At 36.3% G+C, this 26,940-nt stretch overlaps 1 protein-coding gene across 1 annotated transcript; it reads right to left on the minus strand.

Moving 5' to 3' along the window:
• Positions 1-2,509: 2,509 nt before the first annotated feature.
• Positions 2,510-26,491, minus strand: TRAK2 (trafficking kinesin protein 2; the record flags this gene model as incomplete). The annotated part of the gene is made up of 15 exons (XM_084239068.1): positions 2,510-3,389; positions 4,007-4,112; positions 6,033-6,293; positions 7,225-7,523; positions 9,186-9,389; positions 9,681-9,760; positions 10,880-11,002; positions 12,516-12,590; positions 13,004-13,134; positions 13,728-13,806; positions 14,467-14,676; positions 15,950-16,066; positions 17,508-17,584; positions 23,347-23,541; positions 26,401-26,491. 15 exons carry the CDS (start codon positions 26,489-26,491, stop codon positions 2,711-2,713), a joined length of 2,727 nt encoding a protein of 908 aa, XP_084095194.1. The 3' UTR covers positions 2,510-2,710.
• Positions 26,492-26,940: the final 449 nt, after the last annotated feature.

The raw sequence follows: 26,940 nt of genomic DNA on the forward strand, positions 1-26,940 counted from the left end.
TTTTTTTAAATGACTTCAACAGTGGTCATTAACTTTTCCCCAGAAGATCCACATCTAAGGCTATTTACATAAAATTTGGGTGACATAATTGAGAGCTTTCAATTCTAAGCTCAGGGAAGGTTTTGCTCCTACTAGGGAATAGAATCCTCAGAAAGGATACTCAGAAATACCTGAGGTATAATCACCGAGAACCTTTTTGAAAGAAAAGAAAAAAAAAAAGATGGAGTTTTCTGTACACACAATTGATACTCCAGAGAACAAGAAAACATGAACAGTATTAAAGCTTAACAGACAGATTGAGGAGGAGCTTGCTAGGCTCCTTACCACACGTTGCACATTAATTTGTTATAATAGTCTCAGGCTGTACCCAAAACGATTTTAGGTGGAAAAATTAAAAAACAGAAAATCCCAATTTCAAACCAGGATTCATCCAGGGACAAGCACGCACCACCATATGAGTATTGTGCTTCTGGTGTAATGTCAATGACCAAATTTTCAAAAACCTGTCTGGTTCTCTTTAATGAGACATGTTTATTTGGCTGTGAATACACCTTTGCCTTGCCTCCAAAGTGATCTAAATTTTAGCATTGATTATAAAAAAGTGCACTAATTATACAGAACACTCAAAAAGTCTAGCTTACTGTCCAGCGATTTGTGTAACACATAAATATGGCAATGTAGCACTTTATACTACTCTCTGGCCCTACATTTTCCTACTTTTAGTTATTTCCTAGAAAGTGGCAGTAGGAAAATTACTTTCTTAGAGAAAAATAAAAAACTTTAAGAATTGGCTAAAATAAGCACCCCAGAGATAATTTTGAAGTAGAAACTCAGACAGTATTTTTTTCAAAATTAATTGGGATAGTTTGGAAATTTAACATCAGGGATTCTGATAATGCCCACTACATTCAGGATGCAACTGCTGGAATCCTTTCTGAGAGCATATATGTGTAAGGCCTGCTAACCCCAGCATGACTGACTGAAGGGGTGAGCATACTTGTACTTCCTGTTTTTAAGAAATTTAGAAAAGTTTTATTTAGGTTCTAAAAAGCATGAAACTCACTCTCTTAGCATTGCATGCACATTGGCTTTTCTATCTTTAGAGCACATGGCTTTCCATGTAGGAGAGGCACCCCAAAGGGAGAGAGGATGGACTCTCCTCTAGCCTGGTATCAGGTGCACCAATGGAGACCCGAGGAACAAGACTCTCATGAAGAGTTTAGAAAACTGCCTTTCAGTTAAGTCAGAACAAAGGAGCAAAATGTTTGCAAAGTGAGCACCAAAAGGATCAAATAATATATATCCTATTTTCAAAAATATTAAGTAGGCCCCTCCCCTATCTTCAGATAATGGCATTTCTACACTGCCCTACCTGGTAAAACCACGTCACCTGATGAAAAGCAGACCTTGATCAGCAACACTCAGAAAGCAGATTTGTTTCTTCCTAATTCACAGCCTTGTGTCACACAGTTGAACTCTGAAACTTAATCCCCAAGTTTCACTTTGTTTAAAAAAAGTCCCAGAGAGAAAAAAAAAAAAACGGCTTAACTCTTCCATTAAAAAGGTTATTCTCTAAGTACACATATCAAAAAAAAGGCAGCCGTGTTTTAATTTAAATTACAAAAACCCCACAATCTCAAAGCAAGCACCTGGGTTTTATTTTAGCTTATAATAATTTAATGTGCCTGAGAAATTTGTGCAAATACATGTATCTTTCATTAAAAATATGCATAGCACACATAGAGAAAAGCTTAGTTGTAACCAACTATCCTTACAATAAGTTCACACACATAAATACAATATTCCCTAATTCCTATTCATTGCACTTTCTGATTGGCTGGTTTTGTCTTCCAGCCTCCAAGGAAATTTGAATGCAATTACTTTCATACTCCTTGGCCACTGCACTTATCCCAGAAGAAATATTCTGAAAACAAGTTTCCTTGGTTCCAATTACTCATATTTTCTTTTTTAAAGTAAATTTCCATCATTTTCCATCCAAGTTTGTTTTTTTGGATGTCGTATAAAAATACAAATTTTAAGCATGAATGTTTATTAATTACAAGTACAAAAGGAATATGGGTAGTGTTTGGGTTCTCAGTGGTTTAAAGGCCTAAAAATAGCAAAAAGGGAGTTTCTATTCTACTCTTAAGAAAGGTAATGTTAACTCCTTGTTTGCTAATGCTGTAAGCATACCACTTGATGGACACAAAATCTAATCAGACAGGAACAGGACAAACATAAATGTCACCTCACGGTGGTCTCAGTAACACTGAGCTTCCTCTAGCGACCCTCCAGCACACCTTTCTACAGGCAACGGTGAAAGCAGTTCCTTCTCTCCCCAGCTCCTCCCTTGGGTTCCCCCTGCTTATGTTTACCGGATGCCAATGTGCAGCAAGTCCAGCATTTCTGGGATGTTTCAATATTATTGAATTTATTTTCTAATCATTTTGAGACAAGAAAACCCAACTGAAGGAGCGTATTAAAACTTTTTTTCCTTTTCTGCCACTAACCACTCATGATCCGTTTCTCTCAAATTACCAGACGTCACCCCAATTCTGTTTCCGTCCTTCCACCTTCCCCTCCCCACGTTCACGGCCCTTCTGCGACATCCCTGTTCTCTCCATCAGCCCAGACTACCTGTAGTGGTGCAAAGCTAGCCTTCATGTGCCAACTGGTACAAGAGGTCAGGGAACTGAACCTGAGCTGAACCTCAGTCCTCCTTCAGGATATCCATTTTGGGGGAGGAAGTGCAAACTGGGGTGTTAAAGCTACCCATCATTACTGGAAGACTCTGATTCCTCCTCAGTCCACTCAATAAATTGCTACCTGAATTTAAATAAACAGCAGAGTCTGGTCTTCGAAGACCAATTTCTGCCTCTTGGCTTCTTCCATTTTCCTGGGCATCAGGAGTCTTGATCGCTCTAGCTATCCCCAGTCTCTTCAGTCTCTCCACCAAGTTCATCTTTAACTGGCCAACATCAGGAGGGGCCCGGGAAGGCCTTAAGCCATACATCTCCTGGAGGAATGTTTCAGCTGGTCGAGAGGCCAAAAAATTTTCAGATGTATGTACTCGAGGCTCAAAGGGCAAAGGAGAGGGGCAAGGTGAGTGAGATGGTGAATTTGGTGGTGTGGAAGGGATAGCTAGGGATTTAGGGAAAGGCTGTAGCAGGGGGGTCTCTGAAACCGGGCTGTGGTACACTTTAGCAGAGATGCCTCGCTCTTGCAGAAGTTTGGCCAAGCTCATAGTGCTGCTGAAGGTTATGGTGGAATCTCGTCGGTTGGTGATGGATTCGCCGATGCTGAGTCTATAGGACATGGCAGGAGAATTCACCGCTGTGTTTGATGAACTGCTACCACTACTTCCACAGGATAATGAAGGAAACCCAGAGCTTCAAAAAAAAAAAGGGGGTGGGAAGAAGGTTAGAAGGTTTAAGAATAAAATATTATCTGCAAGTCAGCATTTGCAGTAATTACAGTGGTTATCTGTTATTCTTAGAAATTTAAAGATTAAAGGTAACCTTTAACATCTTTATATTATTATTATTTAATTAATATATTTATTTCTTAAAGTGACAACAATCTATGAGTAAACAATCCTTCAACTTTTTAGAAAACAAAATCTTTCATTATTAAGCTTAAGATGCTCTTCTAAGGAAATGGAGACAGAATGGAAAGGGTACTTTAATCAATTTTTTCCCATTGAGCAAATGTTACCAGTATTTCACAGGCAAACTTTTACTTTAACACAAAATACTCAGTCTATCAAGATATGAAGATTTTTAAAGATTAAGAATATAAGGAGAATTTTTAAGATTAATAAACTTTCTAAAGTTCTTACATGAAAGAAGCAAAATTCAAACAAGTTTGATCCCTTGCTTAAACCAGTATATATACTATGCACCCAGTCTCCCACCTCCTGCCCCTTCTTTATGGTAATCAATCAATCATCAATCAGACATCAATTATGAATACACAATGAAGCTTCAAACTGCCCAGACTCTCTTACCTGGGGGTAACCTGAGTGATATCGGAAGGATGTAATATCCTACAGGTGGTGAAGGTGAATGTCGAGTTTGTGCATGACAGACACTTTCCTGGGTTTGAGGTTGCAACTGAAGTAGAGATGTTTAGGGAATCAAACACAAAATTGAAAGACTAGGTTAAGAATGTATTAACCTAAAAATGTATTATTTATTAATAGATCAACTATCAAATGTCTTTTACACAAAACCCCTCAAATCTGGAAGTGAAATATATACATCAACATTGCTTAGTATTGCTGTTTAGTATTTGGTTGACATCTCCAATACCTTCAAACTGTAAATCAAAGGGTTTAAAAACAGCTTAGAAGCAAGAGAAAAACACATTTTGAAAACATACATTTAAAAAACCAGAAAACAAGACCTATTCATCCAAAAAACAAAACAAACAAATAAGAAGATAGTCAAACTACCTATACCAGTGGTTCTCAAAATATGGTTCCCGACCTTTGTCAGAATCTGCAGGTCAAAACTACATTCATAACAATACTAAGGCTCTATCTTGTCTCTTATCTAGGCTGGCATTTACAGTGCTGGTACAGAAGCAATGGTGGTAAAATTGCAGACTTCCCAGCACAATTTAAGGCAATGGCACCAAGTTGTACCAGCATTCTTCACTGCTGTCTTCAATGAGGCAGTAAAAAAAAAAATCACTAAATTTTGACCTTTGAATTTTTTTTTAAAGATTTATTTATTTATGCATATAAGAACTGGGGTACAGGCTAGAGTTTGGGGGGGTGGTGACAGCATGCACCAGAGACAGAGTGGGGAACAGAATAGGCAGACCGACTAAAATATACTGCTGAGGGGAGCAGTGGGAGAACCTGATAGTTTCCTAATACTTAAGGACTTTTCTGATGCAACAGGTGGTGATATTGATGTGATTTTAAAGTTACATAGTAAAGTGTGTCACTATTTGGAAGACTTTTATAACTCAATGAGCCAATATTTCTCAAGCAACCAGTGCATGATGGACAAAATCATAGGTAGATAATAGATGCATTCAAATTATGAGATAGATTTTAACGTAAAAATATATGAAAAGTTCACTGATAATTTTTCAGATTCCACATTCCTGAAGCCTTCAAGAAACTATCAGTTATCAAATTTTAGTGCAATATCAAAGAACAGCCACAAATACTCTCTCCTCTCCTAACTACATTATCTATGTGAGGCTGCATTTTCTTTATACTCCTCAACTAAAACATCATCTCATAAAGACTAAACATAGAAGCTGATACAAGAACCCAGCTATCTTCTGTAAGCCATAAATTAGACTCCTAAAAAATCATGAAATACTATTTTTCTCATGAATTAAACATTATTCCTTAACGTGCAATTATTTTTAAATGAGCTAATATTTTTTAAGATTTGTGTTGTGGGCCTCATTGGTGGCTCAAGGGGATAAGTCTCAGCACTATCAAGCTATCACCAGCCACTGCAGCATGAGTCTGCTGGGCCAGGGAGCTAACCCACATGGTGCAACAGAACTCTCCTGTCTCACCCGCTGCTCCCCTCAGCAGTGTATTTCAGTAGATCTGCCTGCTCTGCTCCCCACTCTGTCTCTGTGAATCCTCTTACTCCCCACATCTCTGGCCTACACCCCAGTTCTTTTATGCATAAATACATAAAAATAAATCGTAAAAAAAAATTCGGTTGTGATTTCTAATATGGTAACTATTGATAGAATCAATATGTACAAGCACTCGGGAATTCTCAATGATTTTTAAGAGTGTAAAGAGATCCTGAGCCAAAAAGGTTTACAAAGTACTGACTGATCTCTCACTCTGCCACTCTATTTACACAGGCCAACTAAGATAAAATGGAGAGAACTAAAAAGATCACTAATGTCACAGATTTTCATTACCTGATATTCAAGACTGAGTACATTCCAGTGAGATTTAAGTAGAGGTAGTCAGCTGAGAATGTATTAAGTTAGAATGCCAAGTACCACTGGTTACTAGACTATATTCAACCAAGCACTCTTCTCACCTGTTACTGGCCCACCTGCTGAAGTCATGGGTGGTAGGAAGATTCCTGTCACTGGCTTAGGTGGTTTCTGTTCCACTTCAAGAGGCTTTTGAACCTGAAAAGTGATACCTTCCTCATCATCCTCTTCTAAATCTGAGAGGTGATAAATGGCATCTTTGGGCAACTGGGTGAAGCCTTTTGTGATGACACCGGGTCGTGGATCAAGAATGGTTCCTAAATGAGGTTGAGCAAGCTGCTGCCAGTGGTGCAGAGTCTGTGAACCTGAATACACAAGACCAAAAAAAAGGGGGGAGGTGAGGGAGACACAGAGTTAACAGAAGTTAAAATTGTATGTAAGCAAGTAATGATGTTAATAAAACTACTTATGTGGTTTTAATAATTTGGAAAAATTTGCAAGTTAAAGTTCTCTGTGAAAGACTGACAAGATGCTGAAGGTATGAATAATCATGTTTCTATCAATATTTCAAAAGTTAATTTTAAAAAGAACATATAAAGCAGGGGTGAAAAACCAAGTCAATAATCTTAAAAGGAAGTTGGATGCTGAGGCTGAGAAGGAAGAGATGTATCTCACAGATGAGGTTGTATTTTGTTATGAATGCTGAAATCAAAGTTTTGCCAGAGAGCCTCCCCTGGTGGTGCAGTGGTTGAGCGCTGGGCTGCGAAGGTGTCTGCAGCCTCTGCAGTGCCAGTTTGATCCCTGGCCGCCGGCGAGGGTCCCACATGGCACAGCAGACCTCTCCTGCCATGCCCACTGCTCCCCTCAGCAGTGTATTTCAGTCTGTCTGCCTGTTCTGTTCCCGACTCTGTCTCTGTTGAATCCTCTCACCCTCCTGCACATCTGGCCTGTGCCCCAGTTCTTGTATGCATGAATAAATAAATCTTTAAAAAAAAAAAGAGAGAGAGAGAAGATTCTCTTGCTCCCTCTCATCCATCTATCTATTTATCTCTCTATCTAGCTACCTATCTCTCTATCTAAATCAGTAAGGAAACTGACAGTTGCTAACTTGGAGATGGCAAATCTCTTCAGTCATTTCTCACAAAGTAATACAATGCACTGTTACCCAATGAGATTTAGGAATAATAAAGATACCATTTTTGTACACACTGCTGTTATAATACAAATCTCAATTCCAGGGGAAGGAAAGACCAATAAACATGATGGTTAGAAAAATGGTCCATACTGATTTATTACCTTCAAGGGGCTTGACAATTTGCAATTTTTCAGGCATAAAACCTCGAAGGCAACTAGCACTGCTGAGGTCTGTGATCTCCGACTGATCGGTGCAGAGAGAGGCAAGGCTCCCTGGAGGGGTGCTACCATCACCAACCCCATCTTTCTGGTTAGCCAGAACTTGGATCTTGCGCTCCCATTCTTCAGCAAAGAACTGTTTCTCACTTAAGTAGTTCTGTCGCCGCAAACTAAGGCGATGCAGTGCTGTAGCCAAATCACTATCTCCACAGGGTCCTGGCTGATCCAACTTCTGAGTATTCCTAAGGGAAAATCACATTCACTGCAGTCAGTGAAATGTCTGTTAAGTTCATAAGCACACCCTAGACCTGAACCTTCTACAATGGTGAATGTTCAAGAGACTGATCCTAAAAACATAGTATTTCTTCTTAGTTATCTGGAATACAGAAACTGTGAAATTAAATCAAAACAACTAATATTAGATATATGTGTGTGTGTGTGTGTGTATAACTTTTACAGGTTATTTCAAACCACTTCAGATAGGCAAAAATATACTTTATTATTGTTATTTATTAACTTTTGTACTTTACTTAATTTAAAAAACTACTTGGGGGGCCTCCCCGGTGGCGCAGCGGTTGAGCGCTGGGTTGCGAGGCTGCCCGCGGCCTCTGCGGCGCCGGTTCGATCCCCGGCTGCTCCCCGGCCACCGGAGGAGGATCCCGCATGGTGCGCAGACCTCTCCTGCCACCCGCTGCTCCCCTCAGCAGTGTGCTTCGGTCCTTCTGCCTGCTCTGCTCCCCGCTCTGGCTCTGGTGAATTCTCTCACCCCACCCTCCCACGCTTCTGACTGTACCCAGTGCATGTGTAAACAGAACAGACAAATATAATAAATAAATAAAAAAGCATGCCTCTATAAAAAAAAAAAAAAAAAAATTAAAAAAAAAAAAAAAAAAAAAACTACTTGGGCCTCCCTGGTGGTGCAAGATGTTAAGCACCATATGATGAAGCAATCTGCAGCCTCTGCAGCACGAGTTCAATCCCCGGCTGGCCAGAGAGAAACCTACATGGTGAAGCAGACCTCTCCTGTCTCGCCTGCTGCTCCCCTCAGCAGTGTATTTCAGTTAGTCTGCCTGTTCTGCTCCCCACTCTCTCTGGTGAATCCTCTCACCTCCCATATCTCTGGCCTGTACCCAGGCTTTGTATGCATAAGTAAATAAATCTTTAAAAAATAAATAAAAAAAAACCCCTACAGATATGACCATCTATTAATTCAGTTTTGGCAGTCAAAAAAGTATTATATTTCACTGAATCTATAATGTCAGTGATGTAAGAGATACTATTATTTTATGTACTGCTAAGAAAAAACACACCCACTAAACGATGACAAACCATTAGCTAACAATTTCAAAAAATAAAATGTGAAAAAAATTGTTTTGAGTCATAGTCCTCTAAGAATATCTCAGAGCATTAAAAATAAAACAAGATTTAAATACTACATTTTCATAATTATGTAATATATATTTTTTCACTTTTCAAAATTAAAAAAATTGGGGATATAGTTAATATAAAAGGAAGAGTAGCAAATTGAATTGTAGTTGACCTCGGCTGTTGGCCATATTTTCTCCTAAGGTAAATGAGTGCAGGAGGTAGCATAAAGCTACCATGGTGCAGCACATGCCCACTACAGGCCAGATAATTCAACCAGGGCAATGGATTTCTGTACTAGTAAAGACTTCTCTCAGGTGCCAAACATACAAGCTATTTTAAATAGACTGAGTCAATACATTTTTTCAAAGTCTTTTATGAAATTGATTATCTGTCTTAAATAATAATTAAATTTAGGGCATCATTACTGAAAGAAAACTGAAAACAGCTCCAGAACTTTCCTGGTATAGCAGAGAGCTCAACTCAAATGCTGGATTTGAATATATGAACCTGGTATGTTGATGTCACAGGAACCTTACCCTGGAACCTCCTCTGAGCTGCTCCCTGGATTCAGAAGTGTTTTGTCCTCTGCTTGTTGTAACTCAGACTTAAAAGGTTTGGCTGTCATGATGACACTTGAACGGTTGGAACCTGGAATGGGTAGCAGAGCTGGGAACAGGACAGAGCGGCCCCGTGTATCATTGGCGACCTTGACAGTATCAAATACCCGTTTCTGCTGGGCTCTGTCAAAAAAGAAGTGTTCATTGTTGCATGACTTAGCTCTGGAGTGCTTTAGAAAAGAGACATGTATTACGGTTTACTAAAAATAAAGGCACCCTGAATAGCTGCTAAGTTTGGAGAAATCACTAGCAAGTAAACTTGAGAATAAGAGCACACTTTTACAAAAGGGAGTACTAGTAAGTAAATTTACTACTGAATCTCACAATACCTATCACTTTGGATGGTGACTTCTTTTTCATTCTCCCCCACCCCACCTCCCGACTGCAGGAACAACAAATGTGATTTGTACTTACTTTTGCTTAAAGAATGAAGATTCCTCATCCAAACTCAACTCTTTACGCATGGTCCCCTCAATTTCAGCTGCCAGAGATTCCTAAGAAAAAAAAAGAGTCTGAAATGCCTACAGTGATTAAGAGACTGGAACTATTACTTCTAAGTAAGGATGAAGGAATTTTCCATGATATATTTTACAGGAAAGCAGTGGGAAAAAGCAGTCTGATAAAGAGAAAATGTTACATATGCAGACACATAAAATGAAAAGGTCTGAAAAGCTATAAACCAAGATGTTAATGATGACTCTGTAGGGTCAGGATTTGATGGTATGTAATAATTTCTTTTTGTTTCTCTGTAGATTCTAACTTTTCTGTAATTATTTCTTGAGAGGGCCTGGAAGCAATGATATTCTAATGACAGTTAATATACTTAGCACCTGATCATGTGTATCCTAAATACTATTTTTCATTAAAAGGCACCAGAGATCCCGGAAAAATGGTTGATTCACGGGCTGGGACTGGGAAAGGGCAGAATGAGGTTGAAGGAGATCCCACTGACCATACCTAGGACAAGTTGAGTATCAAAATAAAAAGTAGGAATAATGGATTCTAATCCATTAACTAAAATAGGTATCCATGAATCCACACTCGACTAATGAACAAATGGCAAATGAACTAATTAATAAATGTGACCAAAACCCCTAACTTACACAAAAAATGACAATAAATGCTGGGAAATGACTGAATTAGAGAGATCAGCATTTGGCAACTATAATAGTAATAACTGAGAAAGATAAGATTATACTTCTTTAGATTTGTGTTGATGGGATTATACTCTAACTGGAGTTAAATATACCAAGAAACAATTCTAGATCTATTAAAAGAGGTTTTAATTATTCAGAGCAATATTTGAATAAGTGGCATGAGGGAGGCCTACGATAAGGATGACCCAAATTTAAGTGGCTCTGCAGCACACAGGCATAATCCCAATTTCCTGAGAGTTCATCTTATGTAATACAACAAATATGGATGGTCATCTGTTAGAAGGCTGTGATAAATGAGAATTAAAGTAGATGCCGATTAAAGCCTAACTCAATAACTGAATTCCAGAAACAAGGACAAATGGATTATGTCTTCTCAAGGTGCTTTACACCATCAGTAATAAAATCTACTCTTTAACAACTTTCCTTAAATACACAGCCTCTTTCTCATTTCCTTACCCCAGACTGGGAGAAGTAAAGATGAGCAGCTGGGCCAGATCTACTACGAAGTTCCTTTATTTCTTCTTGGGATTCATGTAACATTCCCAGACACTCCATATTCCTGTCTTGTAACTCATGCAGCTGAAAGAAATGACATATTCTACTACATTCTCAAAATAACAATGGGGGTAAAAACCCCATTGGAATAAGTATCGATTATAGCCATAGGGCTAGCTAACTTTATGCATATAATTTCAATACAAAGACTCTGAAACAAACTAGGCAAGGGAATATATTTGAAGTTGCAAGAATTAGGGAATGTCTTGGCCAGAATCATATGTAAGTAAGATTTTCCTAAGAATCTGAATGTAGCTGAGATAATCCTATTTTCAATTAATATTTAATACTTCATGTCCTTAAAAAAACTTATAGAGGAAGTGTAATAGCTATGGTTAAGTTAGGTTTAGCACAATGTTATATATACCACATCCTTGAATAATGCTGTTTCTCTTATCACTCAAGGTTGTTTCATTATAACTTTGACGAGAAAACAGAAATCCTGGCTGACTTTGACAAACAAATTATTGACCTGGCTTAATTATAGTTATGTGTGTATATACATATATTTTAAACATCTCTTAAGTCTGTACATGACATGATCAAATCTACAAAGCATTGCGCATGGTATGCCAGGGTGCTCAATCATACCAAATAACTAGTTTCTTCTCACTTATTTCACAATCTTCTCGATAGTCAAGACATACAAGCATGGTAAAAGAGCAATAATTATTAGAATGTATTTTAACTTCAAAAATATTCTAGTTTACTGAAATAATTGAAAACATTTTCTAACGTCAAATTTTATAATCTAATTGCTGGTTCTTTAAAAAATATTGTAGAAACTACATACTGGTTATTTTGTTCATTTTCCCTATTTGTGTTTGACCATTTTCTTTTCTCCATGAGCTCTTTTATTTTAGTTCTTGAATGACTATTTGAAATTTCACCTCTCACACGAAGACTTCAAATTTTTAGCACAGTACCCCAGACATGAAGTCATGTCTGTATAAATATCTGAAGTCATTCCTAATGGCTACCATGCAATAAACTATAAGAAAGAAGTGGAAAACAAACAAGTGTGGTATATGAACAGGATCATCAGCATCACCGGACTGAGGTACAGATTGCCCTCACTCTAGATCTACTCGATTAGAAGCTTCTGGGGCTGCCTGCCTGGGAACCTATATTTAAAACTCACTCTCCCAGGTGATTCTTATGCATGCTAATTTATATTGAATAAATAGAATCTTAAAACAGTGAAATTCTTTTTCCTAGAAATCAAGAAGGATATTGGCAATTATTATTTTTAGAGACAGAATTATTTATTTAAAATATGGTACACTTCACAAATTTGCATGTCGTCCTTGTGCAGGGGACATGCTAATCTTCTCTATCAGCCCAATTTTAATTATCTGTGCTGCTGAAGTGAGCACAAAACACACTTTTTAAAATGTTTTCATTCTTAGGCTCATAATTTTGTCTTAATCTTCTGTTGTTATTGTTGTTTTAAATTTGGCAGTACCCTTTAATAATTCTTATTCATGAAAATGAAAGAAACTCCCTCCCATAGTGCAGAAGATAAAGATTTCCTTACTTCCATTGTTAGTTGTCTTTGGGCATCTTTGGAAGCTTGTAGGTGAAGCCTCAGTTCTTCTTTCTCAATCACATGCTAGCAAAATAGTTAAAGAGACACATGAAGCTATCCCATAAAACAAACATCTCTTTTTTTAAAGAGTTTCTCTGAAGGATATAGTGTAAACACTTATAAAATGCTAATTTTTCAAAGTTTAAATAAGATAATAAATGGGCAGAATACAAAAATCATCAGGGTGTTCAGAGGACAATGAACATGAGTCAATTCATACCACAACTTTCTGGAGAAAATCTAACCTCTTGATAAGGAGGGAAATAGTGACCTGAAAGTAGTTACAAACGATACTTTGTAACTGGGAGGAGACTAAAACAATAATCAGATTAAAGCACTTCATAAGGGCAGGAAGCCTGTTTATTTTGTTTAATGTACTTTAGCACTTAGCAGGTCAGTGCTTAACAAGCATCTGTTGAATGAAAGAATGAACCTACTTCTTTAAGTTTGTGTTGAAGATCTACAATCTGAGACAGGAGAGAGGCAATCTCTTCCTGGTATCGAATCAGTTCATCACTCTTCCCGGACAATTCTTCAGTCATTTTGGACATCTGAGCATTCGTTTCACCTTGGAAACAAACAAACAAACAAACAAAAATTGATGCAAATGTAGGGTGCAAGGTTGGATTGAGTCAAATCCTGTTTTGTGACAAGAAATGGACTATCACAAATAGGTTTTTCTTTTAAATAAACTTGAAAAGGCTCCAAATTAATAGAAGACGTTGAAGTGAAAAAGAAAGGACTTGTAAAGGCAAGTAAGTTAAAGGTTTTGCTTCACTCTTTTTCCTTATCAATGACAAGTCATCATTTAAGAATTCTGTCACTTATCAGTTTTCTGACTTTGGCAAATCAGATTCTCTACAGACTATTTCCTCATCAACAAAATAAGAGGTTTGGTTCCTTTTACTCTGACAGGTGGCAATTTATAGAAACATATCTTTATTTAGATGATGATGACAATTTGAAACAAATATATTTCTTAAGAGTACATACAGTATTTTGTTTAGGGTTGTGGGCTCAGTGTTATACTCCACAATTTTCAGTGATTATTTAAAACTGTTTCTTGAGATGCTTCTATTTTAAATAATTTAATTTCTGAGTTGGAGATATTAAACCAAAGAATTATCCAAAAGCTACAAAACAGAATATGTTAGTACTTACGAAGCTCCTTAACACAGTCATGGACAAGTTGTTGTTCCTTCTCTTCATAGGTAATAGTTTCAGTCTTTATGTGACAAGCCTTTAAGAAAAAAAAAAATCAGTTGGCGATAACATCTAATAATTTTACAGTATTAACTAAACTCCCCCACCTCCACCCCCAAAAAAAACCCCTTTAATTATCATTTTAAAGCTCAGCACTTACAAAGGGGAGAAAAACTACATAGCTTTACCTACCATAAAATAAAGGTATGGAAAAGGACATGACACCCATCTCCCCTTCATTCCTCTAGGGGTGTTTGGCATGCCTGCTCATCCTCCAGGCCCCTTCCTTTCACCATATAACTCCGCCTGGTTAGCTCCTAGCCTCAGCTAAAATGTTACTTGTGTAAATAGGAGTTCTTTGATTCCCCATCCACCACACAAGCGCACAGGATCTAGTAATTATCACACACAGCCCTTACCACAGCTGTAATTTACCCAGTTATCTGTGTAAACTCCTCAAGATCAATATTCTATGCTGTGGATTTCTCTATTTCACCTGTCAACTGCCCATTATCCACTTTTCAGAGGGATCTAAGTAACAATGAATATATGTGCCTTTGCTGTCACTCCCCAACTCCATACCCCGACTGGAATTCAAAAGCAAATCCTTAGTTATGTCACATTTTACCTCAATAACACCTGAACCTAATCTTTCAGTTTTTTAAATAAAGGAAAGTGGGAAATAAATTCAAAGTACCTTGGATCGAAGAGCCATATTTTCTTCTTCCAGTTCCTTGAGCTTTTCTTGCAGCATGTCCAACTGCAGCAAACCTTGAGATAAACTGAAGGATTCATTGAACCGAAGAGGGGTAGAACAGCTGGAATCAGTTTCACTTTCTTCTGAAGCAATGGAGACAATTCGAAGTAACTCATCTTTCTTGGATAGTTCATGCTGCAGTTGATTAACCTGCACAAAAAAGGTACTCAATTTACAAGATATTCTTCATTTTGCAGGGTTTATATGAAACATAGCTTCTAATTAATGAAGCAATTGTTTCTCACCAAAAAACAAAGTAATAAAACCAACTGCTACATTTTGCTGACTGAAGTAGCAAGTGCTGAAACGAGATTAACACACTTCAGATACTTCCTTAAACTATAATTTCAGAGCATTAACTCAACAAATAACAGCTTTTTCTATACTAGGAGAGAAGAGAAACCCAGTTTCACAGTCTATGTAAAAGAAACATAGGAAGAATGTTCATATAAGATAATGATACATTCACAGATAAAAACAAAAGTGAAGAATCTTCAAAGTATCAGAACAGACTTTTACTTCAAATGCTCATCCTGAAGGTTTGTACTTTTAAGCTATAAAAGTCTACATCACTTGCCAAGGTCAGTCAAAACTATTCCCAAGAGGGAATAAATATTTTTATCATAAAGTCTCAAATGCTATTAAGCATAAGCATATTTTTAAAATATATATGGAACTAGGTAATAACAAATAACAATAGAAAATTTGAAATTAAACCATTCAAGTTAATAATAAAGGAGTTCCCACTAAACACAATTATTACTGTGGAGTAAACATATTTTCAAAAATTTCCTTTTCTCTTTTTGTTGGTTTTTGCATAAAGATATTTCACTTAGGTATCTATTACATGGGGATAAATTTTTTTTTTTAAGATTTATTTATTTACGCATACAAGAACTGGGGTATAGGCCAGAGGCACGTGGGGTGAGAGGATTCACCAGAAACAGAATGGGGAACAGAACAGGCAGATTGACCAAAGTACACTGCTGAGGGGAACAGCAGGCGAGTCAGGAGAGGTCTGCTGCGCCATGTGGGTTGCTCCCTGGCTGGTAGGAGCTGAGGATAGCTTCATAGGTTGCGTCTTAACCCTTGTGCCACCAGGGAGGCCCCTATGGGGATAAATTTTTAAGAATTTAAAATATCATACACAAAATCTACACAAAAGCATGAGGATAAAAAGTTCAGACTCTATGCAGGTACTGAATATAGGGTTTTGTACTGACAAAGGTGGGGCCACTTAAGCATTCCTCTGTACAATATCATTTCATTTCTCTACTGGTTAGTTCAAATGTTACCAACAAGGTCAACATGTACTGGTGTTATTTACCTATCTATTGTCACCACTTCAAGGACATCAAAGAAAATAACTTACCATTGCTCAAGACCTAGTTATTCATCCTGTAATACTTGACCAAAGACTTACTTGATCAAAGGCTTGTCCCAATTGCTCCTCCAGGGCCTCATTCTGCTCAGACAAGACATGGTTCCGCTTTAAGAGTGCTTGTCCAATTCGAGCAGCTAGCTCCAGATCCCGATCCCTCTGTTAAAATATCAGACATACCTTTTCTTAAATATAAACAAAATTAAATGGTAGTTTAGAAATTCTGTAGTCAAAAGCAGTATCCTAAAATGCACCAAAATCTTTTTTAATGCCCAGATACCATAAATGAACACAGAGCATAATACACAGGCAGTAATTAATAAATGCTGGTCAAATGAAGGACCATCATGGCTATAAATGCAAGAGGGCATCTCTTTTTTTTATATCAATGAGATTTATTGATCACTCTATTGATTAGGATCCAATAACCCAATCTTTTTTACTTACAACTTTGGGGAGTCAGAAAATCAATGTAGTCTTTATAATGAGGACAGGGCCCGCCACACAATAAATGTGCAACTAATATTTGTTGACCTCATTTACCTATTAAGCAGAGTAATAATTTAGTATAAAGTATTTAGGATACAGGGATCACATAGGTATGCTAAAAAGTTCCAATTAGGGCAAAGCTTAAGTGCATTCAGAGGTAGCAATTCAGAGGAAAGCACAGTAAGAAGCCCTATTGTCAAATGGTGCAAGAATGATAATGTGAAATAAAATAGGGAGAAAAAATATAAATTTTGGATTTATAGGATTCTACTTAGAGTACAAAGAGGAATTCTTGTTGGTGGTAGTATGTAGGAAGGTCTACAGAAAAGTCAAGCAAGGCAAAAGTTACTCTTTCTGGGTAGAAGGGGATAGTAAGGGCCAAGGAATCCCTTTACATGGTGGTCCAAGGCTTATATTCTGTAGGATGGAAAATTGTCAATATATATCTGCCTTATGAGAGTATGGGTACCACTTACATTAGTCAATATAAACAAAATTAAGCTTCTACCCTTTTGCTCTATAGTACATAAAAACATATGAATGGATTTTCAATATAGACTTAGTGGCAAAAACAGAATCATTTCAGGGAGCTGAAGTGGGGGGAAGGGTACTTCAAAGTGAAGATCAGTCTTTCATTAAGATCAACTTAAACTGAAGTAACTAGAGAGATCTCTATGACTGCCAATTATAAGAGATACACTATACATCTAAACGTCATGGATAACAGCCTAAACTGAAAGCAAACAATTGCAGGTGTTGATCTGTAAAGGAGTGTTTCTTGAATGGACAGCTCTGCTCCAGAGTAACAGCAAGGATTTATTACTAAATAATATTTTTTAAAGATTATTTTTCTACAACAGGGAGGCCAGCAAGCACCACTACAACATCATCCACAACAACAAAAATTAAACCATCTTCAACTTTATAACACTAAAACTTCAAGAATTGTTCTGTTTTGGAATGCTAGTCTATATGCCAGTTGTAACAACCTATTTAAAATGACTCAGAGTAAAGACATCATCAATTTTCATTTGATGAATAATTTGATAGATTCCAAATGATCTTCAGATTTCAGCTTTTTGTACTGGAGAAAGCAAAATTATATTCCTACCTCTGCAAGGAGATGTGTAACCATGTCGATGTCATTGTAAGTTTTGGTCATCTGCTCCACCCTGTCTGTGCCTAGAACTAAGGCAGTTAAAAACAACACTTTAGAAGTTTTAGAAGTAATAGGAAGTCTTAAATATGCATAAGATCTGAAAGATAACAAACCCAGTCTTTTACAAAGAGCCATCCTGGAGAATAAAAATATGGTTTAAAAAAAAAAAAAAAAGGAAAGAAATGTTTTATGCATTAGAGACTCAGGAAACAGACCAATTATTATAAACAAAATGTGCATCATACAACCGATAAGAAACTATCAACTGATCACAAGGCAGTCACCTCCTATCTTGTCCCTTAGTGAGATCAGAAGTTTGGCCCACTCACACGAGAGGATATGAGCTAGAAGAATAATTACATTGCCAATTATTTTATGTCTTAATCTAAATTATTGAGGGAGTATACTGTTGCAAAGGAATCTAATTAAAATTCTGTTGTGGTTATCTTGAACATCTATAATCACCTATACCATGTGAGCTAATAACAGTAACAAGGAATAGGACTTGTAAGACTTTTGGTAGTTCTATTATGAACTATAATCCTTTCAGGCTTTATCACAAATCCTTTATCTTTGTGATAATATTTCTCATATATAGGCACTTGCTACAAAATAAATTGTATACTATATACTAGAACTTGCATTAGCAAGCCCCATATTTCTGTACTTCATAAATTCAGGAACTGTCAATGAATTTGGATAAGTTAGCTCCAATGAGAAGGGCAAATGTGCTGGTTGACAGTATTAGAGATAGTGGAAAAAGTTTTAAAGTGACAAAAAGAAAACAAAAACTCTAGAAAGAAACATTTTTACTCTAAAATAATTTATATTTCAAGTTAAAGAAAGTGGCTCCATAGTTTAATTACAGGATAAGGGAAACAGGCTTTTGGGACTAAGGAATCTACTATTTAATTTGGCAGCACAGCAGGAATAAAGATTTAAAAATAAAGCAGACACTTAGAATGTGCAATCTCCTCTACCTTTATTCCCAAAATTAAGATGAGGGGAAAAATCAAATCAGTGTATCTATTCTCTAAACTAACTACAGAAACCACATAATGGTCTAAAAACCAGATGTAACCCAGGACAGTTAAGTTTTAATTCCTGATGCTAATTTAATTTTGGAGTAGCCCCAGGTAGTAAGTAAAAGATGCTCAGGTGCTCTATTATGGAATTAGGGATGAAAACCAGCAATTTGGGATTAATACTCAAAGCAAGAACCAAGAATTCCGGAGTCAGTTAAAAACAGTTTTTATAAAACTAATTAAAAAAAAAAAAATCCATGACATGGTTCATGTTACATGACTGGCCAGAGTTGAAGATGAAGTGGTAAATTTAATCTGAAGTAAAGCAAGTTAAGGATGTACTAAACACTGGTGAACTACAAGTCACACATGATGAAATGGGAACAGAAGATGAAGGATACAGTAGTAAGAAATGTTTAGAATGAAACATAGCTTAGTGAGAAGAAACTAAAATATACTTCCTATAAATGCTTACCATGTGTCACAGTCTTAGAATAAACAGGGGTACCTTAAGAAGTTACCTAGTTTTGAATGATTCATTTTCTTGTAAGGAATCTTGACAATAACAATTATGTGACATGCCCAAGACCACAAAGCAAGCTAGTAATGGCAAAGCAGGAGAATATGGAGGTGATAATGACTTCCACCTCAAAAGGTCATAAGAAAAAACCTGGGGCTGCTCATTCCAACTAATGGGCTCTGTGCACCAGGCTGTTGTTTCTATGATGGCTTCACTAAGAGCAGCATCAATCAGTTGATGCTCTATCTGATGAAATAAAATCGATCTGCTCAATTTGATGTCAGTCAGTCACAAAACATGTAAGAATACAATGGATTCCTCTCTGCAGTCTAATCAGTCTGTTTTTCTTCCCTAACACAACAGTCCTGGATAAAGACACGCTGCTTGGGATGATTCCAGAAGTACTCAGGGCAATACTCTTAAGTGTTTTCTTGGCTTTTAGGCCTTGTGATTAAATGCTTCCAAGGCCACAGATTTAATTCTTCACTGTAATTCTGTAACCAAAAATGAGATACTCAGCAGGATGACTTTATTATAATCAATTCCATCAATTTCTACATTCTTTTCAGTTCTCAACAGTTAAAAATACACAAAATAGTACAGAAATTAGCAATGCTCCTTGCTTGTTTCCAGACAAGAACTTACCTTAACTCTATGAAAAAAATATTTACACATAAGGGTATAAATATTTTTACAAAAAAATTTTGCAACTTTGTTTCCGGAGGTTGCTAATTAATCTTCAACATTTTTGTGTAATATTTGGAGAACCTAATGTTTCTGAAAAAACATCGAGGGGGGTATATACACAAAGTACTAATCTTTCTGTTTTAACTGCATTATTTCACATTAACCACCCCAATTCTCATTTTTTTAAGGATAGGAAACGACAATTTTTAAGACTTCCAATATTTCATCACTCTTCAACCCTCCCACAGCAAAACAAAGACAAAATAATTAAAAAAAAAACAAAAATAACACTCAAACACTACCCACATGGCATAGTTGAGCTACAATAGTTTCTGACAACTACCAACAAGTATTATAATTTTAACCTCAAAAAAGAGACTGCAGCTCTGTTGCTATAACACTGAGAACACTTCTGCAGTACAAAAACTGCCTTCAAAAGAACTGAGATAGCATAAAAAGGAGGAGACTGAAGATACATAACATCTTTCTGCAGGTTTGCTGGGGAGAAAGAAGTACTACAGACAATGATTTGAGGGACAGTTTTCTTTAGGGTATACATGACTTAACTCTCTTCTGTCAGAGAAGGCTGATCTAAGAAATTATAAATCTCCTATCATCCATGCCGTGACTTACAGTGTTTGCTTTCTGAACATTTTAAGTTATATTTCCTTTCCTGCCAGTACAGGTTATTGAGGGCAGAGCTTGGAAAAAAAAATAACTATCAGAAGCAATATTTCGATAACTGTGTATCTCTGTGAAACTGTACACCTTCCTTAATTCCTTAAATTCTTCCAATTAATGTCCTTTTGAAATGGCCATTTAGCTTTTGTTGACAAAGCTTTACAACAGTGGTTCTCAAATCTAAGTGTGCATGAGTCCTACCAGGAGGATTTGTTAAAACACAGATTGCTTTGCCACACTCCTAGAGTTTCTGATTCTGTAAATCAGGAGAGGGTCCAAAAATTTGCATCTCTAAAAAGCACCCAAGTGATGTTGTTGATACTTAAATAAAACTTAGATAAACAATTACTTTCGCTCCCTCTTTTTCTTATACATTAGGAAGTGGTACAGTAAACTTTTATTACCAAATAAAAATGCCCTGAAAGGCAGACCACATTTCCATTTTTAGTGTTTACATGAAGAAATGATACTTTCTGTTACCGTGTACTCTGTTTGCAGCCCCTTGTCCCACAGCTCATTCTGGGTCTCACTCTTGACAAAATTAAGAAAACCCTGGAATGACCTGTTCCACATATTAAACATTCTTTGAGCATCTTAAACTGTGTGTGTGTTGCAGGAACTAGGATGGAACTATTTTCTTGACCTACCCATTACTCACAAGTGTTCTATTTAAAAATAAACAATCTTTTCCTGGTTCTCTGGGGGGTTTCAGGGAACAACCATTATTATCCTTTTGTTACTTGAGCTCGGTGCCCAAACCAAGGCCTGTTCATGTTTCCTTAGAAATTTCTTTATTTTCTTCTCAGAGCGCTTTTAATTTCTTTATTACATAAGTGAGAAAGTGCCTCTGCTCATGCCACTCCTTATTAATTGTTAAAATTAATTTTAATGAGCACAAATACTTATTGGCATGTGAGGAAAGAAGGGATAAGAAGGAGCTAAAGTAACACCAGGAAGTGAGCCCTGGAATGGCTTGCAAGGCATGTAATTATTACTCAAAACCACAAATTGTGACATCTCAAGGGAATAGAACACTGTGGGAAAGGGTAGGAGACTGTTTTACATCTTACTTTTTAAATCCTTGATAAATTTAGTATATAAGGTAAATCACTTATCTTTTATATTCCTGAGATGGAACTTCATAATGAAGTTTATTTTCACTTGAGTGAACTATTAACCTAAAGAACTGATCTTTAACATACACAGTGAAATTACAGTATAGAGATCGGGTTTTATGGACTAATTATAATCCTAGCTTATTTGCTTCATGATCTTAGGTATAACATACATAATTTGACTTTCAAATTGTTGAAGTGAAAAAGTACCATAAGACTGAAGAAACAAGGTTGTTTTCTAGAAACTTAAAGTACGGATCTGAGATTCACTCCATTTAATGTCAAGTTTTAAACTGCTCCCTTGAACATTACAGTTGGTTTGTATAAAGTCCTAAAAACCAAGTATTTCAGAATTAACATTTTTTATTTCTAATCTTTTATTTAAAATTCTTTCTAAAAGCAACCCCATTAGATCATGATCTAAGACATCTTTCCAGCTATAGTTTCACCCTTCAGTGGCCTACAGGGCAGAGAACAAGTAAATTAAGGGTCACTTTCTGTGCCACTTTATTAAAATAAACTATAAAATTTATACTGGTGAAATTTCAGTTTGAAATTTTCTTCTCAAATATCTGAAAACTCATAAAGGGAAATGGAAATAAAAATAGTACTCCTACTAAAAATCATTTTCCAGAAAATATCAAGCAAGCAACTTCGCAAGCTAGAGAGTTAAGTAAATCTTCGGAGCCTTTATTTAATATTCAGCTACTTAAAATAATTATTGAAAGCAGAAATACATTTTTGAGTTTCTTCAAATTCCATTTCAAGTGTAAACAATGGTTTACAATTCTTTTTCTGGGCAGTAAGTAAACTGGTTCTTGGAAACAAATAGTGAAAGCAAGTTAATTATTACTATGAAAATGAGTATTTCACAACAATCATTCTCCAGCTACAATCTTTATAAACACTGAAGGACTCACTGGGAAAATGTCTAAGACCTGATGCAGTCTCATATTTAATTCACAAGAAAAGAATTCCATAAGCCTATCGACATTGAACTTACAGACTTTTATTATATAATCTTAACTGTCACTATGAACCCATTTTTACAGTGAATGGATAAAGAGTTAGTAAGCTCCGTCTGACCGTAGGTTTTTGGAAGGAGGCCAAAAGGAAAAAAGGTCTTCATACTTTAAAGTTAAAAAGTGTTCTATGTAAGTTTTGCCATTTCTAAGGGTTTGGTTTAAAACATATTTCAGGATAAATCTGGCTTAGTCTTTTACTGAAATATTCTTTATGAAACCTTAAGTAAACAATAGAGACTACTGTTCAGTATGCACTTATTTCTCCTTGGCATTATTAACTATTTATGTATCCAAGAACTATGGTTCTTAATGACTGACATATTTCCTCTGTGTTCAACAAGGAAAATCAAAACCCTGATGGCACAAGACATCAAACTATATGGGATAACAGATGTTGAGAGATATAAAGGAATATGTTAATTAAAAAATTTTAAATAACTCCACTACTTTTTTTTTTTTAAGTTTTCTTTTCTACTTGGTTTGAGGAAATCATTAAGTAAAAGGTGGGAGAAATGGAAACATCTGTGTATGTGTGCTATGGGAGGTACTCAGTCATAACAATGACAAACTCTGCATTCATTCAGATCAGAATCAATCACCTCTTGGTGTAAAATCAGCTTGAGTTAAATTAAGTAAACACTGCACAATGGCTAGGGACATAAATATTTTAAGGGCCAATACCAAGAAACTCCTAATATTTATTTCAAATGAAAAACTGAAAGAATAAAAAATACTCACTCATATAACGAAAGGTTTCTTCGGCAAGGACTGGAGAGAGGGTATCAGATGCATGTTGCTGCTGGCGTGGGGACTGAGTCCAGTCTTGATTTTCATATATAAAGAGAGAGTCTACTCTCAGCTTATACTGGGGTAGCTGCTCTTCTAGCAGACTCACCAGTTCAACTTCAGGGAGATCCTCATTGGAGCAAACATCTAAAGAAGAGATTCCATGCAAACAAGACCAATATATTTCAATTTACTGGGATACAGAGGAAAAATCAGCAAAATTAGTTCTGCAAAAGTAGGATTACCAAAGAAACATTAGCCAAGAGTATTTCTCCACTGATTTTTATTAATATACTACAGTTGGTCTTTCTCTTTTTATTAGCATAAGAACTCTATAATGATATAAACAACACTACCCTATCTAAAAATATTATTTAGTGAATAAACTGCCTTTGAAGTTTAAAATGAACTTAGACAAATATCTTATTTCCACTTTATTAATCTATTTACTTCTACTTAAAAGAGGTGATCTCAAATAATTTATATGCTTGCAGGGGAGAAAGGGAACAGAAGACAACCAGTAGAAATAGCCAATTCAAAAGGAATAAAACTACATGCTCCTTAATAACAGAATTTGAACTCTGTGGGGAGATAATACATGTTAGTCTATTCTCACAGCAGTTAGATATTTATAAAAAATTAACATTTACTAGTTACATGTTAACCAATAATGTTAACATTCCAGCTGGTACCATGATAAGTACTTTCTCCTATTTGTAAGATATGCTACAGTTAGTCCTGGATACATTTTACATTATTCCTCTCCCACCTGCATACCTCTGACTACCCACTGGACACACATCTCTAAAAACACTTTATGTGTTTGCTCCTGGCTTCCTGTTACAAATACTGCTCATCATTTAACACCTCCCAAATTTAGCAGTTTACTTAAAAAAAAAAGAAAGAAAGAAAGTCCTTTTACCATGCTTAAAATACTAGGGCTTAATGTAGAGAAAACACAGGATGTCATATCAATCCTGTCACTTTTAAAGAGGTCTGGTATTTCCTTTGTGGGCAGTGTAAAGAAACATGTTCTAACTCTGGCAAACAAAAACAAAGGTCATTTTAAGAAAACATATCTTAGGGCCTCCCCTGGTGGCGCAGGCGGTTGAGCGCAGCACAGTGAAGCTGCCCGCAGCCTCTGCCAAGCGCAGGTTTGATCCCGGCCGGCCGGCGAGAATGCCACATGGTGCGCCAGACCTCTCCTATCTTGCCTGCTGCTCCCCTCAGCAGTGTATTTCAGTTAATCCGCCTGTTCTGTTCCCCACTCTGTCTCTGGTGAATCCTCTCACCCTCCCGCACATCTGCCTGTATCCCGGTTCTTGTATGCATGAATAAATAAATAAAAAAAAAAAAACCAAACATATCTTAAAAGAGAAAATTCTATTTGACCTGAATAATGGTAATTTAATAAATCAAATACAAGAAGGTTGACAGTATCAGACAATCCTATTCACCAGAAAAACAAACAGTGGTTTCATAATTGCAAAGATGAGGTACATTTAAAAGCTTAAAGATGGGTCTAGAAAAGCTCTCAACTTTTACCAGATCTCTTAAATAAGAGTCCTGAAAATACATTCAAATTTTATTACTACAAATTCCAAGTAATTGACCAAATTTTTGCTGCCACAATTCTATTACATATAAACTCCATTGTAATACTTGCAGGAAGAGAAGTTGACTGCAAATACATGTAGAGCTAAAAATGGACTTTTAGACATTCAAACATAAAATGGAAATGAAAAACAAAAGAAAACTTCATTGAAAAACCACTATTCCCAGTGTTTTTCTTTAATAAGTATTAACAGAATTACGTAGAAATTTGATTACAATCTCATCAGGTGATTTTAAAAATGAATGTATATATAATCAATGTTTAGTAGATCAAGCTAGATATCCTTCAGACTACTTCCTGTTTGCTTCTGTATTTTTGATAATGTACTATCATATTCTTCTGATTGTCCCATCTTAACAACCCCCTCTCTACCATTTTATCTTCCAATTGTCTCTACCATATGACCACTTCTTTCTAGTCAGATTGACTCAATTAAGGGTAAAGGCTTATTTTTATTTCTCTTGAATATGTTTCCAAATGGGTCTGCCCTCTTCACACTCAAATTTTCCTCTACATCTTTATGTCTTTATTATATCACATTCAGACAGGTATGAATTTGATTTGTGTGGAAAAACCTCATGAACAGTTGGGACAATTAGTGAAGGTCCTAAAAGGGTTATGCTTACTGGTAGTGGGTTAAATTAATGCTCAAATAAAGCACATGAGAGGGTATGGTCTAGAGCATGATCTAAAGACTCACAAAACAGAGATTAAAAACAAGCCTCAAAAGGACAGACAAATAACTTAAGGACCTGCAAAAACAAATTTTAACAGTCTTATAAGAAAGACAATATAATCCAAACACTGAATAATTTAACATGCGATAATATTCTTAGTAAATAGGAATGTCATAAAAATGGTATTTATTGTTAAAATAAGTTAAAGAAGACCTAAGAAAGTGGAGAGATATTTCATGTATATGGAATAGAAGACTCAATAGTCTTAAGATGTCAATTCTCTACAGAGTTTATGTAATTCTATTCAAAATTTCAGGACTCGTTTTTGGTAGAAATTGACAAGTTGATTATTAAATTTGTACAGAAATGTGAAAAATCCAGAATCAGCAAAACAAGTTTTGAAAAAGAAGATCGAAAGTCTTCTTTCTTCACTCGACCTGTGGTGATGTGAAGACAAGTATGATGCAGCTCCTGCTGACCAGGGGCTCAGTGGTATACAGGGGAGTCAGACAAAGATGGCAACTGAACACAATATAGGTTTTGATAATGCAAGAGGTTGGTTGGGACAGAGAGATTAATTCAGTCAGTCTCTGAAGCGACCAGGCTGGAAAGGGAGGTCCAGGGATTCATCATGGCAGGTCTACTCATATACATCAAAATTTGCATTTTACCCTGTAAGCAGCAGCACTTCAGTACTTATTAAACTAGACTCACCAGTGATGCTCTCTGAGTCTCTGTGGTTGCTATTCATGAGGGTTTCTTCACCTGTTGGTGATGTAAAAATGGCATTCTGGGGTTGACTCATGCAGGATCCTTTCTTGCTTTGGTTGAGAAGGAGAGCTTTGGTATGAATCAGAATAAAGGAAATCCATCAAGCCATTAAAAAAAGAAATGGATCTGGTTGTATGAATATTTTCTTTGAAGCAGATTTTTCTTGATGAGTCAAATGACATCTGCAGCAATGAGTGCTCTCATGTGATCATCAAACCCTGGAACAGTCATGACCTAAAAAACGAAAAAGAACACATCAGGTGATTTTAGAATTCAGCATGCTCATTACTAACAGCAGTCCAATTATCTGGCACATCTGTCATTAAGAATGTTTTCCTAATGATACCCACAACATGGGTAATCTCAAAATAATCCGGCTGTATGAAAGAAGCCAGAGAAAAATGTACATAGTTCATGATTCCATTTAAATAAAATTTTAGAAAATGTAAACCTATCTGTAGTGACAAAAAACAGAGCAGTAGC

The sequence above is a fragment of the Talpa europaea genome (genome assembly GCF_964194135.1).
Source record: "Talpa europaea genome assembly, chromosome: 1".
Taxonomy (NCBI): domain Eukaryota; kingdom Metazoa; phylum Chordata; class Mammalia; order Eulipotyphla; family Talpidae; genus Talpa; species Talpa europaea.